The sequence below is a fragment of the Lynx canadensis genome, chromosome D2 (genome assembly GCF_007474595.2).
Source record: "Lynx canadensis isolate LIC74 chromosome D2, mLynCan4.pri.v2, whole genome shotgun sequence".
NCBI lineage: Eukaryota > Metazoa > Chordata > Mammalia > Carnivora > Felidae > Lynx > Lynx canadensis.
This window is the reverse complement of record NC_044313.2, coordinates 75,739,993-75,764,496: the sequence shown is the minus strand read 5'-3', so window position 1 is coordinate 75,764,496 and position 24,504 is coordinate 75,739,993. Positions and strand designations below refer to the sequence as shown.

Genomic DNA, 24,504 nt, shown 5'->3' with positions numbered 1-24,504 from the left:
TCCAGCTATCCATGTTGTCACAAATGGCAGAATTCACATCTTTTTTTAAGGCTGAATAATACTCCATTGTATGTACATTTCACATTTTCTTCATTTATCTGTCAACACTTAGGTTGTTTCCTTACCTTGCCTATTGTGAATAATCCTTCAATGAATGTGGGATTGCAGAGATCTCTTTGAGATCCTAATCTCAATTCCTTTGGATAAATACCCAGAAGGAAGATTGCTGGGTGACACAGTTCTATTTTTAATTTTTTGAAGAATCTCCATATAGTTTTCTACAGTGACTGTACCAGTTGACCTTCTCACCAACAGTGCATGACGGTTTCCTTTTCTCCACACCCTCACCAACATTTGCTATCTTTAGTTTTTTTGCTCATAGGTATGAAGTGATATCTCACTCTGGTTTTGATTTGCATTTCCATGGTGATTAGTGATGTTGAGCACCTTTTCATATAACTGAGGGCCATCTGTATGTCTTCTTTGGAGAAATATCTATTATGTTCCTTTGTCCATTTTTGAAAAGGGTCATTTGTTGTTGTTTTTGCCAATGAGTTGCAGGTGCTTCTTATAAATTTAAAAAATTACCCTTTATCAGATATACAGCTTGAAAATATGTTTTTCCCATTGCATAAGTTGCCCTCTCATTGTGTTGATGGCATCCTTTCTTGTGCAAAAGGTTTTTAATTTGATATAACTCCATTCATCCATTTTTTTTTTTTTACTGCTTTTGGTATCATATCCAAAAAAATCATTGCCAAGGCCACTGCCAAATAGCTATTCCCATATGTTTCTTCTTGGGATTTTACAGTTTCAGGTCCTAGAGTTAAGTCTTTAGTCCATTTTGAGTTGATTTTGTGTATGGTCCAATATCATTCTGTATATAGCCACAAGAACATTTTGTGTATGGTCCAGAATTGGATGAAGGATCCAATTTTATTTTTTACATGTGAATATCCAGTTTTCCCAGCACTTGTTATTGAAGATGCTAACCTTTCCCCATTATGTAGTCTTGGTATCCTTGTCAAAGATCAGCTGACTATATATGATAAATCTCTTAATACAGTTAATCTCTCAATAAAGCTCAGTGATTTTTCTCTGTAAAGGTACTGTACACCTTAGGTTAGAGTGAAAATTAGTTACTGAAAATATCTGATGTTACTGTAAATGGTATCTTCTTTTGAATTCAGTTTCACATTTGCATCTAGCATGGAAATTTAGCTACCTTGCTAAATGATTCCTATTACTGTCTGTGAAATAATCGTATTATCGGCAAATAATGATAGATTTGTTGTTCCCTTTATTCTCATTCTCATCATTTCCAATTTCATTTCTTGCCATATCACAAGTCTGAAAACCATTTATGACAACAGACTTCTTAGTGCAGGAAGGTACCACAGCTGCTAAAGTGCTGAAAGATTTTGCAAGTGTTTTAGGTTTACATTCTTCTTACAACCTGTCTTTATATCTGTGCCATGCTTGTTTTGGCAGGTTTTACCATTATCCTAATTCCTCCTTGTTGGTACAGAGACAGTGAGCTTAGACACATATATAGCGATGATTAAGGCAATCAAAAGAACTACGTGGTAAGATAAATGAAAAAATACGTATTAATAATATACAAATAATATAAATTATATGTATTTGTAATACATAACATAAATATAAATTATAAATATATTATGTGTTATATAAATTATATATACATATATATAAATTATATAAATTATATATATATAAATTATATAATATATATATAAATTATATATATATAAATATATATATAATTATATATATGTAATGTATTATATATTGTATAATATAATATATATTTATTATAAATCATAAATCTAAATTCTAAATATATAAATAATATAAATACATATATTTCAAATTTCTACTACCCTGTTCTTGTCCCCTACCTAACATGGTAAGAATCACCTCCACTAGGCTCTTGAGGAAGTATATCAAGAGGAAGTATATACACTCCATATAAAAAATGATTACTTAAAAAGCTTGAGGCCTAAAGTTGATATGGGATAATAATCTCTGGCTTTACAAAGATGGACTGGATTAGTCAAAACTCCTTTCAGGTTCTTGCAAAGGGGCAGGTGTCTGGCTACCAGAACTCTGTGTGTAAAAGCGTGAATATCAACATTCACACTATACACAACATGGTTTGTGATAAAAATGACTCCTGATGGGTTAACTGCATACACACGGGGAGAATTATATATACATCTAATGATGCCCGATGAAGAGGAATGCTTGGGGATGCCCTGCACACGTTAGAGTTCCCCTCCTCTATCCTTCTGAGTAGACAGGATCGAAGGATGGCCTCCGTAGTGCTTTAGCAACTACAACATATTCCTGTGCTAAAAAATCTGTTGAACTAAATAAATGGTTTTTCAAACTTGCTCTTTTGAACCCTAGTTGTCTCAAGGGCTATCTCTTAGTCGTGGTGGGTCAATTAAGGAGCCCATCTCAGGGTCTCCCGTTATAGTTATACCCAGAGCATACCCATCGAATTTCCTATTTTTTTTAGTAAGCTATGTAAAGATAATTGAGAGAGAGATGGAAAATTCCACTCTAGAAAGTATTTTAAAGTCATAGGCATAAAACTCCATTTTATGGAAGTCTAGAATTATGACCACTTGCTAATTGTTAATGTTAATCGTTAATGATCATGGCTACATGAAACAACATGCCTTAGAGACCAAAAGATACCTCCCCAACACCTCCAACAAAAGCCCAACAATATGCACCATAAAATTTCCAGATAATCCATCAGAATGTTGTATTAACTCTACAGCAGACATACCAGTAGAGGGTTCAAGTCATTTAAACAAAATTTGAAATGCTATGAGGTATAAAATCAAAAATGCTGTTTACATGACTGTGCCAGCCAGACTCACTCAGTCCAGTTCATCACCACGATGCTGTTTGGTCTTTGCAACGGTGCTGTGGCATGAACATTTGTTACATGCTTAAACAGTATGGATGAGCATTCCACATGGTTTATAATTCTAACATTACACATAGATTTATGTGGCATAAATTTAACAAAAGAACTCAAACAGGCATTTACTTCCAATGAAGGAAGGCATAGTATGCAACAATTATTAAATAACAACCAATTAAACAATAAAATCTCAGGTCATACCCATGGTACTGGCCAGTACAGACACAGAACACAGAAGAAGCCCCTCTCCCACCTGGCCCCCAGATACATTAGCAGTCATAAACATAATCCCAGAGAAAGGGAGATGGGTGATGGGTCGGTAGAGTACCAGTTTCTCCACCCAGAGATACACGTGTGCAAAACAGAAATTAAGTTATAAAATAATAAGATTCCTCTTACTTTTACAAATCTGTGTTTGAGAAATGATGGATGTGCCTGATCAAAGCTTGTTGAATGATGGGGTGTCTGGGTGGCCGTCAGTTAAGCGTCAAACTTTGGCTCAGGTCACGATCTCGCAGTTCATGGGTTTGAGCCCCGCGTTGGGCTCTGTGCTGACAGCTCAGAGCCTGGAGCCTGAAGCCTGCTTTGGATTCTGTGTGTCTCTCTCCCTCTGCCTCTCCCCCCCCCCAAAATAACTAAACATTAAAAAAAATTTAAGGGGCACCTGGGTGGGTCATTCGGTTAAGCATCTGACTTCGGCTCAGGTCATAATCTCACGGTTCATGAGTTTGAGCCCAGCATCAGGCTCTGTGCTGACAGCTCAGAGCCTGGAGCCTGCTTTGGATTCTGTGTCTCCCTCTTTCTCTGCCTCTTCCCCTGTCACACTCTGTGTCTCTCACTCTCTCTCTTTCAAAAATAAATAAACATTAAAAAAAGTTTTTTTTTAATTAAAAGCTTGTTGAATGAATGAATATAGAGTTTAAATCAAGGAATGAACTGGATAACTTTTGAGGATCAGGAACCGGTTTATAAATACTAAAAATACCGACTGAGGTATATCTTTTAAAATCCATGACTATATATATATATATATATATATTCAAATAATAAGTTATATCCCAAAGCCATTTTGAAAGAAAAATGTGTTTACTCATTTTAAAATGAGATATTTGTATAGTATTTTGTTAAGTACTGTCTTGCTTACATGCTCTAGAACAACACTATCCAAAAGAACTTTCTGTGATGATGTAAAGGCTCTAAGTCTGAGCTGTTCAGGAGAGGCACCAGTTAGCCACAGGGGGGCACTGAGTACTTGAAATGGAGCAAATGCCTCTGGGAAACTCAATTGTAACTTTATTTCATTTAAATTAACGTGAATTCAAATAACCCCATGCGGCCAGTGGCCAACTTCCTGGAAGGGCAGCTCTGAAGAATGAATTTTTCATTTATTTCCAAAGGGCTTTCACTTTTCCTTCACAACCTTGCTCAAGGTCACCTCAAAGCCCTGCATTGTGCTTCCATGGAACATTCTGCGTTTCTTCAATTTAGAGCTTCCCCACTGAACAGAAATTATTCCAGTATTGACTTCCCCGGTGTACTGTAATCTACATAAAAATAGGACAGCGTTTTATTAATCTTTGTCATCTCAGCATCCAGCGGAGGGACTGACATGTGGCAGGTCCTCATTACACTTTTGTGAAATGAATGAACAGAAAGAAGCTATAAGCAGCTGATTAAACGGGGAAGTTCTAAATGAAAATTTAACGTTTGTGGAAAACTATCCTTTTGCCTGCCATTTATTTTCTGATTCACATGCATAAAAGCCATTTCTGCCTTATTGAAATCCTAGCTAAGCAGGAGAGGTAGTGTTTCTGCTAAAGTAATTTCAAGGGTGTCTGATCAAATAAGCCATATGGCACCCTGGCAATTTACAGCTGCAACTCATCTGCTCACTCACCGTCAAAGATGGCTGCTTGTGAAACGTTAGAACAATCGGCTTCGCTGTGCTGCGAACCCGAAGGCCACTTACCGTCACCAACATCGAAGTCCTTGAACGCCAGTTCTGAGCCCGAGTCATCCAGAAGGATTTCACCATTCAGTGTGAACATCATGGTGTGCTCCGTCATGTCCACCATGCATCCCACAACATCGCCCGCTTGCCAAGAGCGCCCATAGTGTTCGTTGCCCTGGTGCCACCGCTGGGCCTAAGGGACAGAAGAGTCTCTTGTCACAGACAAAGCCGGGAGAACAGCACCCACCCACCACTACTGGTATGACTCACAGCAGCTCCTTCTAGTAACACAGCAGGAGGAAGGGCTCAGTGCCACCCCACGCACCAGCGGGTCACACACCCTAAGCGATGTGGAGGTGCCTGGGAATTCTACATCCCTTTGATTAACACTGTATGCTATGGAATCTTGGAGAACAACCCAAATGCTATGTCATTACTTTGAGGAACGATGCCTTTAAAAATCAAACCCGACACACTTTCTATTTAAAACAAACAAACAAACCTCTGTGTCTTTAGAGGTTATTTTTTCTCACTAAAATGAATGCTTCTCAGGATTTGGGTTGTTTTTCTCCATTCCTCCAAAATGCAAAGAATTATGAGTGGAGAATAAAGCTGAGAATTTATCACTGAAAATGACATTCTAGTTTTCGTCTACTTCAAAATAAAATTCCATTCCTTGGAACCAATGGCATGGATACTTTAACAAAACAGACGTCTTGAAGCATTTCAAGATATACTAAAACTTAAAAAGCTCCAAATCAAACCTAAAAATATTCTTAGGATGTTTACTGAAATAATACACCAAAAATTAAATGTGCCAACAATGTTTTGTATACAGAGGCCAAATTTCACATTATAAATACAATTCAAACACATTTTTGATAAATGTGACTTATGAATCTATAAGTACATTCCAATGATTTATGGGATCAAAATTAGTTACATCAATTATTTTGTCAGGTAAGTCTCATTTTCCCTTCAATCATCACCTTCATTGCAAACTGATATGTCAGGGGGTATAGTCACCAATGTAAAGTAATGATATGATTATTTTCAAGTATAATACACTCTACTTTTAAAAATTTTATTTCAGAAAGTGTTAGCTTTCAATAAGTGTTAGATTTTCTATCTGAAATAAAAAACAGGTTCAGGAAATGTGGTATTTCACAACAAAGTGGGTCTGTTGTCCCCTGGAAGACACATTATTAATTTCTAGCCTAGAAATGCTGTCCCACTCATGCCTACCTCAGTACTCAAATGTCAAATCTCCTCATGATTGCTTATTTACACTAACTTTCCTTTTAATTAAAAATAGCTTTTCCCCTTCATATGAAAGGAATGTAAATTCATGGAAGAAAATCACAGAATAGAAAAGACTAAAATTTCTATAATTTTATCAATCAAAAAATGACTACCATTCTATTGTGGCTAGGTTCATATACATATTATTTTTTTATTTTTAAATAATTTATGTACATAAAATAATCTTTAAACATTTATATAATGTGTAAGTAAATAATAAAATAAGCACCTGACCAGCTTCCATCCACCTTAAGAAATATTACTAATAATGCTGAAAATGAAAACTTTTTTCATTATAAACAACAGTCTCCAGCATTCTTGTGGCTATTTAATGTGTTTACCTATCATTGATAAATTTCTTCTATGGAATTGCTAAGTCAAAGTGTATGCATTTTTAATAGTTTTTTTTTTTAATGTTTATTTATTTTGGGGAGAGAGGGAGAGCGAGTGCAAGCAGGGGCAGAGACAGGGAGAGAAAGAATCCCAAGTAGGCTCCAGCCATCAGCACAGAGCCTGATATGGGGCTGGAGCTCATGAACTGTGAGATGACGACCTGAGCTGAAATCTAGAGTCAGAAGCTTATCCCACTGAGCCACCCAGGCGCTCCAAAGTATATGTATTTTTAATTAGCATATGCATTTTAACACTTCTGATAGATAAGGATGATTCATTTTTTGGGTAGCAATGTGTTACTTCTTGAATTTCCCTGTGGGGGAAATGTTTTGAGATTACAAGGACAAAATTTTCTTGGGAACTATTTCTCCTAAGTGGGTGCTCCAGAAAGTCCTGATTTTACTGCCCTACCCAAAGGAATGGCAGCGGAAATCTCTCTCTCTCTCTCTCTCTCTCTCTCTCTCTCTCTCTCTCTCACACACACACACACACACACACACACACACACACACACACACACACAGTATGTAGATGCCTGGGACACAGCAGCCTACAATACCCGGAGCCTACAAATTTCGGTGTCTGGTGCTCAGCAGTGTCTGCTCACCTTGAAGCCATCAAAAGCAAAGGCACGTTCGTCTGAGCCCAGCTCTTGGTCAGGTTGACAACCTGGCCTGCTCCATCCGACTCTCATGTCTCCAGCAGTGACAGCCTCAAATTCAAAATACCACCTTCCTGCCTTGACGGCATAGGTTTTCTCTGCACGGAAGATTCGGAACCTCTCCCCGGTGCCGCTACACACTTCGGCTCGGGCAGCTGTGAATGGAAAGAGATTCCAGTGACCACTGGATAGGACATTGCAAGAGGAGACAGGACACCACACAACATCAGTAACTAAACTTACCGTGAAGTTGGTAATAATACCATCTCTCTTACTCTGGTTCACATTGTATGAAGTGTTTTTATACATATGATCAGCCACTGTCACAAAGAACCAGCTTCGAGAAGGGGAAAAGACAAGGGGCTTCCAATGGAGAGATGGGTTATCAAACCTCAGTTACACTGCAAGGTGGGTGATGCTTCCTCCCTCAGCCCCTGTTCAGCAGGGAATTATCTTTCTGCAGGAAAAACACCTACCAGCCTCTTGGTGGTTTGCCAACAGAATCTGAGATGAACTTGACGACATGGCCGGAAAGAAGCCAATAAAAGAGATCTGAACTGCTGTGCACAAGAAATGAGTAGACACTTGTGGATGTGAGAGAAGGAAGAAGCTGCCAGGAGGTGAGGAAGACAGAGAAAAAGCCACAAGGTAAAGAGATAAATGGCACAGAAGGGTAACCATTGACAGATTTCCCAGACAAGATGGTTAAGGACAAAACTCTTCCAGTATCTCACATTTTCATCATAATGTGCTACACATACAAATGCTGTGTTTAAGTTTTGAGGGGGAAACAAAAGGGTCAAGTCCAACATCAGGATCAGTGGGGCAAATATATACACATATACACTTCATATATATATATTTAGATATATCTATCTATATACCTATATCTATATCTGTATCTATGTCTATATCTACATATGTGTGTGTGTGTGTGTGTGTAAAAATAAGATACACATAGACTGAAAATGCCAGGAGTACAGGACAGCCATGAAAACGTAAGTCCCTAGGAAATCAATGGGGCATGGAGACAAGGGTCCACTGAACTGATAAGTCAAAGGATAAAGCATCAGCTCAGCTAAGACCTGGGTTAGATGGAAGACGACATTTAAGTGACGTTGACCAAAGTCACACAAGTGACAAATGGCAGAATTCCGGAGCCGCCTATTGCTGCAGCCTGTGTTCTTTCCACCCCGCCTCCAGTAGCTGGCAGAGTCAGTAGGTACTGCTTAAGTATTTGTTCTCATCTGTTCTTTTTTTTTTTTTTTAATGTTTATGTATTTACTTATTTTGGAGAGAGAGAGAGCAAGGGAGGGGTAGAGAGAGAGAAAGGGAGACACAGAATCTGAAGCAGGCTCCAGGCTCTGATCTGTCATCACAGAGCTTGACACAGGGCTCAAACCCATGAACCCTGAGACCATGACCTGAGCCAAAGTCAGACACTTAATGGACTGAGCCACCCAGGTGCTCATCTGTTGTCCTCTTAAGAGTCGGGAAAGACATCGTAAATAACAGAAGTTTAATACCAGCTTAGCCACGGATTTGATAGGAACAAACAACAACCATAAACATGATCCACATAAGCTTTAAAGGGCACCAGTAAACACACAGCTAGACCGTCTACTGAAGATGAGACTGGCATAAAGAGACAATGGACTAAGATATTTCCATCGATTGCAGGACATAGAGGTGAACTGTATCTATTGACAAAGCTTTCAAAAGCTTTTTAAGTTTCTGAATGAGCAATGCTTTGTTGTTTCATCTTTTCCCCACAAACACACCCATACGCATATACCTAACGACTTTGTTGGCTCCAAGCAAGGGTCGTGCCTCCAGCAGCGAGAGCCTCAAATTCGAAATGCCACCTTACACGAGTGCTCATGTATGTACCTCACATGTGCACACACACACGTGCACACACACATCATGCACTACATTCAAACATCTTACTGAAGAATAAACGCATTAATAGAGTTTAAAAGTCAGACATTTAAAATAACATATGGAGGACACTGCACGTACAAAATCCTCTGAAGAGGAAAATGTTTGCTTCTAATGCATTCAAGTTGGGGGTGGACAGGAGCCTGAATGAGAGAGAAACATCTCTATGGTGAAAGATAAAAAATTCTCATGTCTGTTACTTAGTAACAATGCTTTTTGAAAGACAGGACAGCAAACTACTTTTTGAGGGAAAAAAAAAAATCATCAGATTTTACACTTGAAGGCAGTTACTGGTATAAAGAAACTAGTTCTATGGGCACCTGTCTGGCTCATTCGGTACAGCATGTGACTCTTGATCTCGAGGTTGTGAGTTCAAGCCCCACACTGGGTGTGGAGCCTACTTAAAAAAAAAAATAAGAAAAGAAAATAGTTCTAAATATTGCAGTACTAAAAAAGATGGAAGTCAGATTTTCAGACTTAGTATTTCCTGAAGAAACAGCACACTGATCCATGACTTCCTTAAATCGTGGTTACAACCCTCCCTGAACTAATCTAAGACATACAGAACATGAGCCATGATCCATACAAACATTTGGAAATTAATTTTCATAAAAGAAAAAAGCCATCCCGTAGTTATCCTTATTTTTCGTTATGTCATATTTTCAAATAAAATCACACATTATGTTCCAGTATGCACAAATAAATTAAACTCCCAAGTTTCTAAGCATAAAATATTCCATTCTTTAGAAAACTAAGCTACTAGAAAACTCACACGTTCTTTTTTCCTTTTTATATTTCCAGGATATTGGACCACACTCATATGCACACTGTATAATCAAGGAATGAAAACAAATTTTCTTAGCAGCTTCAATAGGTTGGAAGGCAAATTTGATATAAAAACTATAACAGATAATTTCCTTAAAAGCCCACTACAAATTACCCTTGGTAATAACACTATGAATCCTCTCCGCTAATACAGGTAATGAAAATAGGGAACAGTATATGGAAAATACGTGGCAATCACAGTAACAATGCAGAATTTCTTAGTCCTGGTATTTTATTTCCCCTGACCTTAGCTACTGCACCTACACTTCCCCGATGAGACTCAATCTGAAATGGAAACACACATGCTATTCACAGACACCATTATGCACGGGACTTGTAACCTCCATGGATCTTCCTCTGAATGCCTGTGTGATCCATAGCTCCTATTCGGTATTTCTCACATTAGTGTAGGGCAGCTGACAACCAGGGTTTATAGAAGCAATGGTTCAGCATTCTGTTTCTTGACGAAATTCCAATATTTAATGAAAATCTGGATCTACAGAAGTTTAAAGAAAAAAGATCCAGGCAATCTGCAAGAAATTTCTTTTGCATATTCTGGGGCATCGATCACCTGGACACAAAGGAGGTGCTCCTCATGGGCCTGCGAAATTGAATCTAGGAACAAAGACTATTCCAAGCCCTGGACACAGGAATCCAGGCAAATACCCAATGGGCAAGCACCAGTCTCAAAGGCAAAGAGCGTTCCTCCAAATACGCAATTCTTATGCTTTCCTTCATGTTCAACACTCGACATTCGTAGAAGCTTGGTAGGTAATTCTAGCTCATGTAAGTGTGTATATGTGATTTTCTTATATTGTCACAATGAACATAATGATAATTGGTATTAAAAACAGGCGCAGTGAGCAGATGTATTCCCAGCGAATTTTACCAAGAATAGTGATACCCAGAGAAGAAGAAATTAAGGGATTATGCCTTTAACAAGTGACCTCAAGATAAAGGGTAAGGTCTGGGAAAATCCTGTGTTCCCAGTACCCCACAGATCCTAGCACAGAGAGGCCACACAGCAGTGACTGATCAAACGGAGCCTAAGCACCCATAAGTGCTGTACTCCAAACTGTACTTTTAGAAGATTCTTACGCTAGAGGGCAGTCAAGGTCTAATTATGTATTGAAAATGTAAGTTATTTACCATATGCTATGAAGGCAGGCAGGCTAGTCTCTTTAAAATGTTCACATGTACCTAAAATCCTTTAAGTGTGCTCATATAATAACTTCTAAAATGATTGAGATTAACCAGTCATCCTTGTAGCCTCCTGGTATTATGTTTAATCAAACAATTTAAACCTTGATAAAACCTTGCAATAAGAATAACTTAGTTTTTCAAATGTTTTAAAATGTTATTTTAGAACAATACTCCAAAGATACCACTGAGTTCATATTCAATCTGGAATACGTAAGCATTCTGCTGATGAGTGGAAAATAAATTGTAGCCCTGATTTAATTACATAGGGTTAGGGGCACCTGGGTGGCCCAGTCGGTTAAGCATCTGACTTGGAATCAGGTCATGACCTCATGGCTCCTGGGACCCAGCCATGCTTCAGGCTGTGCGTTGACATCATGGAACCCGCGTGGGATAATTTCTGTTGCTCTCTTTCTGCCCCTACCCCACTCATGAGCGCTCTCAGTCTCTCTCACAATAAGTAAGTAAACTTAAAAAAAAAAAAAAACTGCATAGGATTAGATTCCATTTTATCTAAATTTTTATGCCCTTAACTTTTTTTTTTTAATACCAGCAAGCGCAGTATATAGCCAGTTACGTTTTTAATCTTATCTCAGTGATCACCAGTTTTATTTTGCTTTATTCCACACAATCGCTCCCATCTATCTTTTAATTTCCATTTCCCCCACCCTTGTTCTGAACATCACAAATTTTCCAAAGCCTCCCAACTGGTCTCTCTATCTCTGAGCACTCTCCCCCTCCAATCTGTTCCTTCCCACTGTTGCCATAGTTACATTGCTATTGTAAATTGTGATCACACATCAAGCTTTTGCTTTAAAACTTCCTGGAGCTGGAACTCCTTGCACACATCTACCCACATTTTTTTTTTAATCTGGGCTTTCAAGATATTCCATATTTTGTCCTAATCCTTCACCTGCGACCAACAGTGTTTTCTACCTACTTATACCCTCTAATTTAGCCCAACTAGACTACCAATCATCCGTCAACGCTTTCTATGCTTGGTTACATCCGATACGCTTTCCCTCTGACAGAAATGCCCTGTGGCACCTACTCTCTACTTGTGGACATTTTGATCCCTTCAACACCTAACTCAGATGTCATTTTCTCCCCTTACTGATTCCTTCAATTAGAAAACAAATCTGTCTTAGGTATTTTCTATAAAGATCAGTCAAATCCCTACTATGAAGCAGGCATGCTGTTGGGCACTGGGACACACTGGTGAGCAGGAAACAGGGTCTCAGCCTCCACCGCGAGTGTACTATCCTAGCCTCACTGTTCCTTGCTCATGTACTTCAGGGGGACAACCTTGTCCACAAAGATCAACGGTTCTCTCTAAATTCCTAATATTCAGAAACCACACCATCCTCTGATCACCACTTTTTCCTCCTGGTTTTCTCATTTCCTTTGCAAACATATTCACTTTTTAAACACATTAACTTCTTCCTGGGCTTCCCTTCCTTATCTGCATAACTTTCTAAATTTTTTTGAATGTTTTATTATTTATTTTTGAGAGAGAGACAGAGAGAGAGAGCAGGGGAGAAGCAGAGAGAGAAGGAGACACAGAATCTGAAGCAGGCTCCAGGCTCCGAGCTGTCAGCACAGAGCCTGGCGTGGGACTCGAACTCATGAGCTGTGACATCATGACCTGAGCTGAAGTCGGGCACTCAACTGACTGAGCCACCCAGGTGCCCCATCTGCATAGGTTTCTAGATCTCCTGGCCCTATTTCTCTTCTTATTTGCTGTTCACCCCAATCTTTCTCTGGTTTCGGGTTCTTCATTCTTCTCAACATCTATACGTGCTCTGCTGACCTTGCTGGCAAACAAGAGATTGGCAGGCACCACTACCACCTCATAGTCTCCAATCTCAACTGGATCATTAATGTTTCTCTGCAATTGTTTCATCTGTTTGCAGCTAGCTCTCTTTTCCATCCCACAAAACAGCTATGTCTCATCTTTATTGCTGTGTGACATCAGCAGGAATGGCCGCGTAACGATCTCTAAAAATCCTCTTCCATAAAAGCAGTGACAACACTGGAAAAAACTGTCCAAATCAACTTTTTTTCAGAGCTCTGGAAATTAACCAAAGTCTGGCAAAAATCTGGGTAGTGTTACTCGATCAAAATGGATGAATGTTTGTAAGGACAGCAGCAGGCTTACTGGTATTTTTTGTTTGTTTGTTTGTTTGTTTTTAATTTTTTTTTAAGTTTATTTTTGAGACAGAGAGAGACAGAGCATGAACGGGGGAGGGGCAGACAGAGAGGGAGACGCAGAACCGGAAGCAGGCTCCAGACTCTGAGCCATCAGCCCAGAGCCCAACGCGGGGCTCGAACTCACGCTCTGTGAGATCGTGACATGAGCTGAAGTCGAACGCTTAACCGACTGAGCCACCCAGGAGCCCCAGGCTTACTGGTATTTTAACTTATGTTAGTGATATCCCCTTCTTGCTAGGTATGTGGCACAGTGGAAATCAACAGCATCTCAATTACAGTGTAAATCAGTAACCTAGAAGCTTCTAGAGGGAACAGAATGGAGCTGGAAACCCTCCAAAGCCCAATTCACAGATAACTGTCATTATTTTCCCTTCACAGTAGTTTGTCACAAAATCCCACTGCAAGGCTTATCTTTATCTGGTCTGACTTTGTTGGCCCAATGCAAACCATCATTTCCCAAAAGGCATTTGTTGAAAATAATCAGAGGCAATTTTTTAACACTGCAGCTGCGTGACTTGGCAATAACAGTGAGGCAACCAACACGCTGACCGAAAATTTCAGAAGAAGAGCTGAGGAATGAGATGTACTTAGTAGGTTGTGAAAACTTCCAGTGTAATCCTGGGAATCCAGAAAGCCACACTCACACCCAGGGCTCTGTGTGTGTGTGTGTGTGTTCGTGTTCAGAAAGACCTGAGAAGGTCCTAAGTTCTGACCTCTGGGACACCTTAAGGTTCCACACAAGCGGTAAGTGAAGGCTAAGGTGAGGACTGCCTGCTTGTGTGTTGGAGTTATGTCTCAACATGCAAACAGAGCCCCTCCCTTAACAAAGACTGGGAGACTTGTAAGCGCCAAGCATTTGGGAAAGTCTCTGTCCAATCACTAGCTGACCATGAGGCTAATGAAACAGAGGCTCCTGGGACTACAAATGACAAAGAAAACAAAATCTACAAGGCTAGTTAAGAAAGCCGATGAACAAACAAACGACAATTACAAGTACAATAACAAACCATGGGGGAGGGGAGATTCCAGAGTTGCTATATTATGTTATTTAAAATATCTGATTCTCAACAAAAATAGGGAGACATGCAAAAAGACAAAGAAGTATGTCTCCTACAGGGACAATAAAGGAGTCAGAAATTGTCCCTGAGAAAGCCCAGATACTGGACTTATTAGACAAAGATTTTAAATTAGCTATTTTATTTTATTATTTTAAAAAAATTTTTAATGTTTATTTCTGAGAGAGGAGAAAGAGAGAGCAATCAGGGGAGGGGCAGAGAGAGAAAGAGGCAGACAAAGAATCTGAAGCAGGCTCCAGGCTCTGAGCTGTCAGCACAGAGCCCGACATGGGTCTCAAATCTATGAGCTATGAGATCATGACCTGAGCCAAGGTCAGACGCTTTAATCAACTGAGCCACCTACGCACCCCATAAATTAGCTCATTTAAATATGTCCAAAGAACTAAAAGAAACCATGTCTGAAGAACAAAAGGAAATTATGAGAACAATGCCTCACCAAAAAGAACCTATCAATAAAGAGACAGAGATCATTAAAAAAAAAAAACAAAAAAACCCCAGAAATTCCTGAAAAGTAAAATAAGTGAAGTTAAAATGCACTAGAGGGGCTCAACTGTAGGTTTAAACTAGCAGAACACATAATCAAAGAATTTAAGGATAGATCCACCAAGATTATCAAGTATGGAAAACAGCATGGGAAAGTAATGAAGAAAAATAAACAGCCTCAGAGACCCCTGGGATACAATCAAGTGTGACAACCCAGGTCTAATGGGCATTTCAGCAAGAGAAGAGAGGAATAGGGCAGAAAGAATATTTAAAGAAACACTGACCACTCTTCAAATTTGATGACCTTCATTTACAGTTCTGAGAAGCTCCACAAGATCTAAGTAGGATAAACTCAAAGAAATCTAAACTAGGCACATCATAATCAAATTACTGAAAGACAAAAAGTCTTGAAAGCACCAAGAGAGAAGAAACACATCACATGCAAGGATCTTCAATAAGAGTAACAGCCAGTGTCGCATGAGAAAACATGGGGGCCAGAAGGCAACGGGAGGCCATATACATAGTGCTGAAGGAAAAAGAAAAAGCCAGCCTAGAATTCTACCTCCAGCAAATCTTCATCGTTCTCTGCAAGTCTTCTGATACAGTCCAGCCCTTTCTCACTCTTGCCCCTTAGCAAATAAGCTCATTTTCTATTTCAATGGAAAACAGTAAGCCAGTAAGCACATAACAAGAATTCCCTGTGTTTCATCCTAATTTTCCATGAACATAGGTTTCTACCTTCTCTATAATCCTTACCTCTTTCACACTAAATTTAGGGGAGCAGGTGTTCTCCCTATCATATTAGATTGGTCCCTTCATCCGTGCTCTGATTTCACCCCTGACCCTTGCAGAGACTACACTTGATCCAGCTCTTCTCCTTTATTTTCAACCTCCCACTTTCTGCTGGTCCTTTCCCTTAGCATATAAAAATGTCCAATTGCCTCCCTTTAAAAAAAAAGAAATATTTAATCTTTAATCCTTTCTTCCTCTCTTGCGGTAGCCTCAGCTTTACGTTTATATCCAGAACTGAGTCGTGGTAGTGTCTAGTGTCTCTCAGGCATTTCAAACTCAAAGTGTTTACAATTAAACTTGGAATCTCCCCCAAAATCCCACCTCTATTTGCTCTGAATCCTGTGTTCCCTGTGAATGTGGATGTACTTGGCATCTACCAACCCAGAAACCATCCCTGCCACCCGCTTTGTCCTTCTGCTGATTCTACTTCTAAATGTCAAACGATTCTGCCCTATTGTCTCTATTCACAGTATTGCCTAAGCTCGGGCCATCAATACTCCTCAACATCACTTGTGTAGCCGCCCAACTGTTGTCCTCACCTCCACTTTTGTTCACATTCAACCCATTCTCCCAAGAGTCACTTATTTTTTTTTTAATAGAAAAATCTTTTTTTTTTTCAATCTCTGCCTCCTCTACTTCATTTCCTGCCACTTCTCAAACTCTAAATTCAGCTATGCAACACTGAAGTCCCCATGTGTAATGCTCTTTTGTGACTCCAGGCTCTTCTACATACCATACTCTTGGCCTGGAATACATGGGACTTGGTTGATTCCTATGCATCCTTCTAAATATTACCCTTGCTTTGCCTACTTTTAAGTAGGTAAAGTAGGTGGTTTTAAAAGATGTCTACAAATATTTTGCCATATTTCCTTTCAAAAAGTGTGGGCTTGAGTACGGGCTCTTTAAGTGACTCACATCTAACGAACAGAATATGATAGAAGTAAATGTAATGGGCACTGAGGTCTCCCCGTCATGCTATGTCTTATCCATGCAGGGGGAAGTCATCTGCTCTGTGAAAACACTCAAGCATCTCTCTGAGGAGGTCTGCTGGCAAGGAACTTAGGTCTCTGGCCAACAGCCAGAGAGAAACTGAGTCCTTTGGCCAATAATTATGCAAATGAGCTCTTAGAAGCAAATCTTCCAGCCCCACTGAAGTCTTCAGATGACTGTAGCCCTGACCAACTCGACAGCAACCTCAAAAAAAGGCCATGATCCAGAACTATCTGACTAACCCACTCACAAATTCCTAACCACAGAGATAACAAATGTTCGCTGCATCATTAAATTTTAGGGGGACATTTGTTACACAGCAATAGATAACAAATACACTTCCTCTATGAAGACTGCTCTGACATCACTAAGCTGAGTTAAACCCTCTGTGCTATGATACTTGAGTGTTAACACTTACACCATATAGTAGTGTGGACAATTCAGTCTATCTTCCTCGCCTACCCTGAGAGCTACCTGTGGTAAAAAATTTTTTATTCATTTTTGAATCCCCAGACCTTGGCAGAGTAGATGTTCAATAACTATGTATTAGAGTCAAGTGGACATGAAGATGACTTGAAATATGGAAGTAACATGAAACCCAAACATGGATTTTATAAACATGAACTCCTTCCCTTTCTCCTTGAAATTCACATAAGTCACAAGAAAGTAGGTAACTGTAAGGTAGCAATACATTGCCTCACAAGGGTGTTAAGAAGATAAAATTATATTATGGTTGTAAATAGTGTAAAACTATATGTCATAAAGATAACATCTTATGCAGTATCCAAAAAAGGTTATCCGTAAAAGTGAATACAACAGATGGAACTGACACAGACTATGCCCTTGACTGATAATGTCTTTAAAATATAATCATCACTGATTATTTTTTTGTGGCATATACTGCACATCTTGTACAGGGTAAAACGGACTCCCCCTCTTGGATACCAACCATATATAGTTTTTTAAACAGTGCATTTCTTTTGTTTGTTTGAATGGGTAATGCAAATAGAGTACAAAATTTTTTTAAAAATGATATGCGGCAAAATGTAAATCTCCCCTCCCACAGCTGTCTGTCAGCTATCTGGTTATCTTTCCTGGAAGCAATCACTGTTACCATTGTTTTCTGTGTCTTTCCAGAGTCAGGCTGTGCATATGCAAGCATTTACATATATTCTTTTTTATAATGCAAATAGTACCATGTTCTTCACAGAGCTCAGGACTTTGCTACTTTACCTTAATATGATACATCTGAGATTGCTTCCTATCGGCACTTCATTATATTTAAGAACTTCATAATATTCCATTGTATGAATGTACCATGATATTTTTAACCAGCTCCCATGCACCAGAGTGTTGTCTAATCTGGTGCTTTGTTTTACTTTATGGTGTGTGTGTGTGTGTGTGTGTGTGTGTGTGTGTGTATGTGGATGTGTTGGGGAGCTAAGACACTACACTATTCATGTCATTTATATTTTTCTGTTGGACTGTGTAAGTCTCCTCTATTACTTTTTTCCTTTTCCCTAATCCTTGATCCTGAAATGCATTTCCTCACTCCATGTCCACCACTGACATCACTCCAATGTGTATGCTGTTTTGCCTTGGACAGGTTTGTGTTTTTGTAAGCAGTAAGGTACTCAGAAATTATATTAATTGTATTATATCCCTGCTCTCTTCCGTACTTCATGATCACTGCTTCTGAATTGCTGTATGCTAGGTTTTAACATTTCTATTATTTTTATCTAGGATACTTTCAGCTTTCACAATCACAAATAGTGCTATAATAAACACATTCCTCCACACCTGTGTCTAGACCTACACATGAGTGTTTCTACACCCAAGTGTGCCATTTGCTGGGTCATACTCATGGTTTCTACAGAATACAAGCTTTTCACGCAACAAATTTGCCAAGTTATACTTTCAACTGAGATGCACAGGGTTCCCATTGTGTCACATCCATGTCAACACATGGTATCATATAGCTTTCTAATTATTTTAATTTGTTGGATATAAACCTATAAATATTTTATTTTGCATTTCTCTAATGATTAGGGAGATCTGAAATATCTTCATGTGTTTTTAAATCGATGCAGTTTCCCTTACTATTTACATACATTGCCTATTTGTCTATTTTTTTTTTTATAAAATTTTTTTTTTCAACGTTTATTTATTTTTGGGACAGAGAGAGACAGAGCATGAACGGGGGAGGGGCAGAGAGAGAGGGAGACACAGAATCAGAAACAGGCTCCGAGCCATCAGCCCAGAGCCTGACACGGGGCTCGAACTCACGGAGTGCGAGATCGTGACCTGGCTGAAGTCGGACGCTTAACCGACTGCGCCACCCAGGCGCCCCTATTTGTCTATTTTTTATTAAGGTAACTGATATATGCCATTGTATTATTTTCATATTACAACAGAATGATCTAATATTTATATATATTGCAAAATGATCACTACAAGTCTAGTTAACATAGTGCTATGTTATTAGTAAATATTTATATGCCTGATATACCTAGTTGTTCATTAAAAATTACACTTAGGGGCACCTGGGTGGCCCAGTGGGTTAAGTGTCTGACTTCAGCTCAGGTCCGTGGGTTCAAGTCCCGTGTTGGTCTCTGTGCTGACAGCTCAGAGCCTGGAGCCTGCTTCAGATTCTGTGTCTCCTCTTCTCTCTGCCCCTCCCCTGCTCATGCTCTGTCTCTCTGTCTCTCTGTCTCTCTCAAAAAATAAATAAACATCAAAAATATTTTTTAATTACATTTAATAGATCACTTCAAAGGGGGCTCACGGGGCTGTGAAACCAGGAGCTCTAACACTGATCAAAGAATGAAGTTGTCCACAGGACGTCACAGTCATTCAACAGTGCCATCTTTCTGAGGAGACGTGATGCAAAGCCACTCATAATTGTGACAAGTGACTCATAATAATCCAAGATTGGTGATGTGGGAAAATAAACAAATGTCAAAAAGTTTAACCTCCAAAAAATACATTTAAGATTGATTCACTCTTTGAAAGGTTTGTAAAGTCAATACATCCCTAAGAAGACTGACCATGACAGAAAAAGAGAAACATAAACTGTGAATACCAAAAATGGAAAGAAGTGGCACTACAGACCCTCCAAACATTAAAGGAATAATAAGGGGACATTAGAACAATTTTACGCCAATAAATACGGCAACTTAAATGAATTTACTGAATTCATGAAATTTGTGAATTTACTAACTTACTGAAAAAAAACATAACTTATCAAAACTGACATAAGAAGAAACAAAATCTAAATATCTCCCATAGCTATTAAAGACATTTGAATTCATGATCAAATACCTTTCCTAAAATATAAAACCATAGGTCCAGATGGTTTTAATGATAAATTCTATACATTTCAGTAAAACATAATACAAAACTATCTCAAATTCAGAGAACAGTGGGAACATTTCCTAATTTGTATCACAAAGCCAGGATTACCCTCATAACAAAAGCTGACAAAGAGATGTTGCAAGAAAAGGAAATGACATACTGGTATTGCTTATGAAATTAGATATAAAAATCCTTCATAGAATAGCAAAGAGAATCCAGGTATATATAAAGATGGATAACACACCTTGACTAAGTAGAGTTGTATTAGAAATGCAACCTTGTTTTAACATTCAAAAATCAATGTTATTCACAGTATTTTCAGAATAAAGGAGAAGAATATATAATCTTCTCAATAAATGGCAAAAAAATTATTTGGCAAAATTTAATACCCCATTCATGATAAAAGCTCCCAGAAAACTAGGAAGAGAAGAGAACTTCTTCATGGTGATAAGAGCAGTTAACATCATACTTCATGATGAAACAATAAAAATTTTTCCCTTAAGACTGGGAATAAGGCAGGATAATCTCCCTTGCCACTTTATTAAACATTGTATTTCTTTCCCAGTTCAATAAGTCAAAAGACAAAAAGGCATGATAATTATAAAGGAAAAAGTAAAACTTTTTGGGGCATTGGGGGGAGACTTCATGGTTATGTAGGTAGAAAATCCTAAAAGAAAGAAAGAAAGAAAGAAAGAAAGAAAGAAAGAAAGAAAGAAAGGGAAAGGAAAAAAAAGTAAGATAAATTCTGCCAGACCACAGGATGTAATATCAACATATACATAACATTTGTGTTTCTCATATTCAACATATTCATCTTTCAACTGGAAGATGAAATGAATGAAAACTAATTTCATTTATAATAGTTTCCAAAATATCAGATACCTCTAAAAATAATGGGCAATCCCTCTACTCTGAAAGTAGTAGATAAACTAGAGAGGACCAAAATAAATGGAAGGATAGGTCTCATTCATGAACTGATAGACTAAATATTATTAAAATGTCAATTCTCCCCTAACTGACCTATAAAGCCAACTATATCCCAACAAAACCAAATTGACAACTGGAATCTAAAATTTATAAAGAAATGCAAAGAAAAAAGGAGCCCGAAAAACCTCTTAAAGAAGAAGTTAGAGGACCTACCCTACCTGATGTTAAGATTTGTTATAAGGTGGCAATAACAAAGATAGCAGTGTGGTACTGACTTAAAGATAGACATATGGATGAATAGAACACAATGGTCAATAGAGATTTGACCAAGGTGGCAAGGTGACTTAATGGGAAAGGATAATTTGTTGTAACCAATGGTGCTGAGACAGCTGAAGATCCATCTGGACAAAAATGAACCTCGACCTTAGTCTCCCATCACAAATAACACTCAATCAATTCAGATTATAGACCTAAATGAAAACGTTACAATCATAAAACTTCTGGAAGAAAGCACCCGAGAAAATCTTTGTTTTTGCACAGGCCAAGATTTCAACCTATTCAAGATTTCAACATATAACCATGAAGGGAAAATCATAAATGGACCTCATCAAAATTAAGAATGTTCTGCTCTTTGAAAGATTTCACTGAGAAAATGGAAGCACAACTCAGGTCCTGGGAGGAGTTATTTCCAATATCTGACACAGTCTCCATATCCAGAAAATCTACGTATATGTACAAATATTTACAATGACGTATAGTTACAATTCAATAAAAAGACAAAACAACCCAATTTTTAAAAATGGATATAGATTTCAAAAAACACTTATCCCAATGGCCCATAAGTGCAAGAAAAAATTTCAACACTATTACTCTGAGGAAAATGGGAATTAAAACTATTAATAAGATCCTATTTTGTATCTATCAGAATGGTTAAAATCAGAAAGATTCACTACCAATTCTTGGCCAGGATGTGGGAGAAACCATCCACACAGGATTACTACTGTGAGGAGTAAGTAATTGCCTAAGGTCTTAGAAACATTTGCTGTACCTGATAAGCACTGTAAAATCATTAGCTATTATTACTATTTATGGTCTGGACATCTTTGCACAGCTATTACACTGAAAACAGTAGTCATCAGAGAATATTTAGGATGCATTTTTAAAAACTTTCTACCAAAAAATATAGCCACTATAAGGAAATGCACAGTTTACTTCATTTCTGCCAATTTTAAAATATGGATATTTACACCAACTCAGACTTCAGGCAAAGCTTTAAGGAACTAATCATTTTAAACCATATTCTTAAAAGGTATTATTTAAGGGGAATGTGTTCTTTATAAAACCTCTGAAATCTATTTCTTCAACACATATTTCTTGAGTGCTTACTCTAATGTGCTCACCTTAAAGCAAAATGTTGCACTAATTAATGAATAGTGTCTATAGGTATGAGTAAAAATAATGAAGGTTCCGAAGACAGTAGCTATGGGTTTACTCCCACAAACTAAACAAGGAGAGCTGAAGGAAAGCCTGTGGGATGGAAACAGGGGCAATCTCAGGGTTAATTAACCTCAGACTCTCTGGGAAGGTAAACCCATTTCTTCCCCTTGCAGAATCACTGTGGTCCTAAGACATTCTACTGAGAGATGAGCCTAATCCTTCGTGTCCTCAGGAAAAAAAAATGCCCCAACTACTGGCCTAAATTACAAACTAAATTACATCCTGAAGGACTCCATCTCGTACGTTCCCCTCCTTTCAGTCAATTATTTGGCTTTAAAGAACTACTACACAATTTTGCAACCCAAGAGGAAGAAAGGAAAACCCAAATACCATGATCTTGATCTGGCGCCTCCAGATGGTAGCCATATCCCAGCAGCGTGCGCACGGCCTCACGGAGGCTGTCCTTGTTGGACTTCTTGGTGCGGTCATCTAGAAGGGTGTAGGGAACCAGGCGAGGGTTTCTTCTGTTCTTTACATCCTACGGGAAGAGAAAAGGTGTTGGTCATCAAAGCAGTGCTGAAGCAATCATTTTGGAAATGAGACAACCACCAGATACAACAGAAAAGTAAAGTCCCTGAGTTAAAAGCTGCCTCTCCCCCACCTTCTTTGTCTTCTCAGGTAAGTTACTGAACCACTATCAATACAAAAGATTCAATCCAATGAATGACTGCATCCATTCAAAGCAGTAACAGAAAGTAAAAACAGCAGTAACAAAAGCCAACTGGAAGGATCTCTGTAACCATCTTTCATCTGCTGGGGTCACAGGGCAATGGGCTAATTTGGAGCACACAGAATTTCCTTGCACAGTTGACTGATAAGTCTTTGTTCCAAGAAGAGTCAAATGATCACTGGTCACCTCTTAGTGGCATCGGTCTACAAACAACATAAGGCTGTGGTCCCTTTCTCAGAAAAATTCAGTGTGATATAGGCAGCCATTCTATGAACTCAACTAGCTTGAAAAATATGCACTCAAGTGACTCCATTAACCTGTGAGACCAGTTAATAACAGAAATACTGAAAGAACTACAAAACTCACAATTTGGCTGTTACAAAAGAGGCTCCAAGTTGAAAAGTGTGATGAAACCAGTATCAGCAAAGCCAGAAAGTGGGCTATCCTACCGTCCTGGCAAAGAAATTACTCCCTTCCATCCACTCACTGAGATTCCGCTGCAGTTTTTGTCAGACTCTCCATATTTCGGGCAGCATACTCAAGTCTCACTATAACCCCAGCATGATGAAGAATTAGGAGGCTGTGGATCCTCCCAAACCTTCTCGAGAAAAATGAGTTCTGTGGTGGGTCTGTTCTGGGTGGGTAGGAGCAAGGAAAGCCTTTCCTACTTTCTTCTCCCCTCGCTCTAAATTCGTACCAATACCTGCTCCATTAGGGTCAAGAGCACCTAGGTTGCTTGGTGGGGGCACCACTCCAAAGCCACCCCCAAAATAAACCAGCAGTATAAACAGAGCGCCTACACTGCCAGCCCAGCTGTGAGATGCACCACCCAGCACCCCTGTTTTTCAACATGGTTTTTGTCCCCAAACTTTCTACAGAAATTCTGAAGCCTTCAATGAATCATCCTCTCTAGAGATGTCCTGAGATTCTGAGTGTTCACAGGAGCTCCCCAGGGGATTCCACACACACTCAGGTTTGAGACCAGCTGTGCTAGAGTCAGACAGAGAAAAGGTAATTCAATGAAGCTGTTTTCAAGGACTTTCAGTATAGGTCTGAACTAGATTACGCTAACAAGAAGGTGACGGAAAATTCAAGACAATGCTTGTTCAAATAATCCAGCAAACATGAGTTATGTCAGTGGGGAATTCGGTGGAGGGAAGGGGTGGGAGCTTGGGAGAGGGAATGGGGAAAGGATTTCAATGAGAGCTCTGGCCAGCTCAAACAGAGCCTTAGGCTTGTAGGAGGAAATGCATGAACAGGAAAGAACAT

The 24,504-nt window shown here is 38.9% G+C and overlaps 1 protein-coding gene across 6 annotated transcripts in view; it reads right to left on the bottom strand.

The window, feature by feature from the left end:
* The window catches only part of RYR2 (ryanodine receptor 2), a 767,906-nt gene that overhangs the window by 270,157 nt on the left and 473,245 nt on the right, over positions 1-24,504 (bottom strand). For all 6 annotated transcript variants that reach the window (XM_030335594.1, XM_030335595.1, XM_030335590.1 and 3 more), the window contains exons 27-29: positions 22,896-23,043; positions 7,216-7,424; positions 4,932-5,106 (exon numbers count right to left, since the gene is read on the bottom strand). In XM_030335594.1, coding sequence (XP_030191454.1) covers positions 4,932-5,106; positions 7,216-7,424; positions 22,896-23,043 — 532 coding nt within the window. The remainder of the gene's footprint in view (positions 1-4,931; positions 5,107-7,215; positions 7,425-22,895; positions 23,044-24,504) is intronic.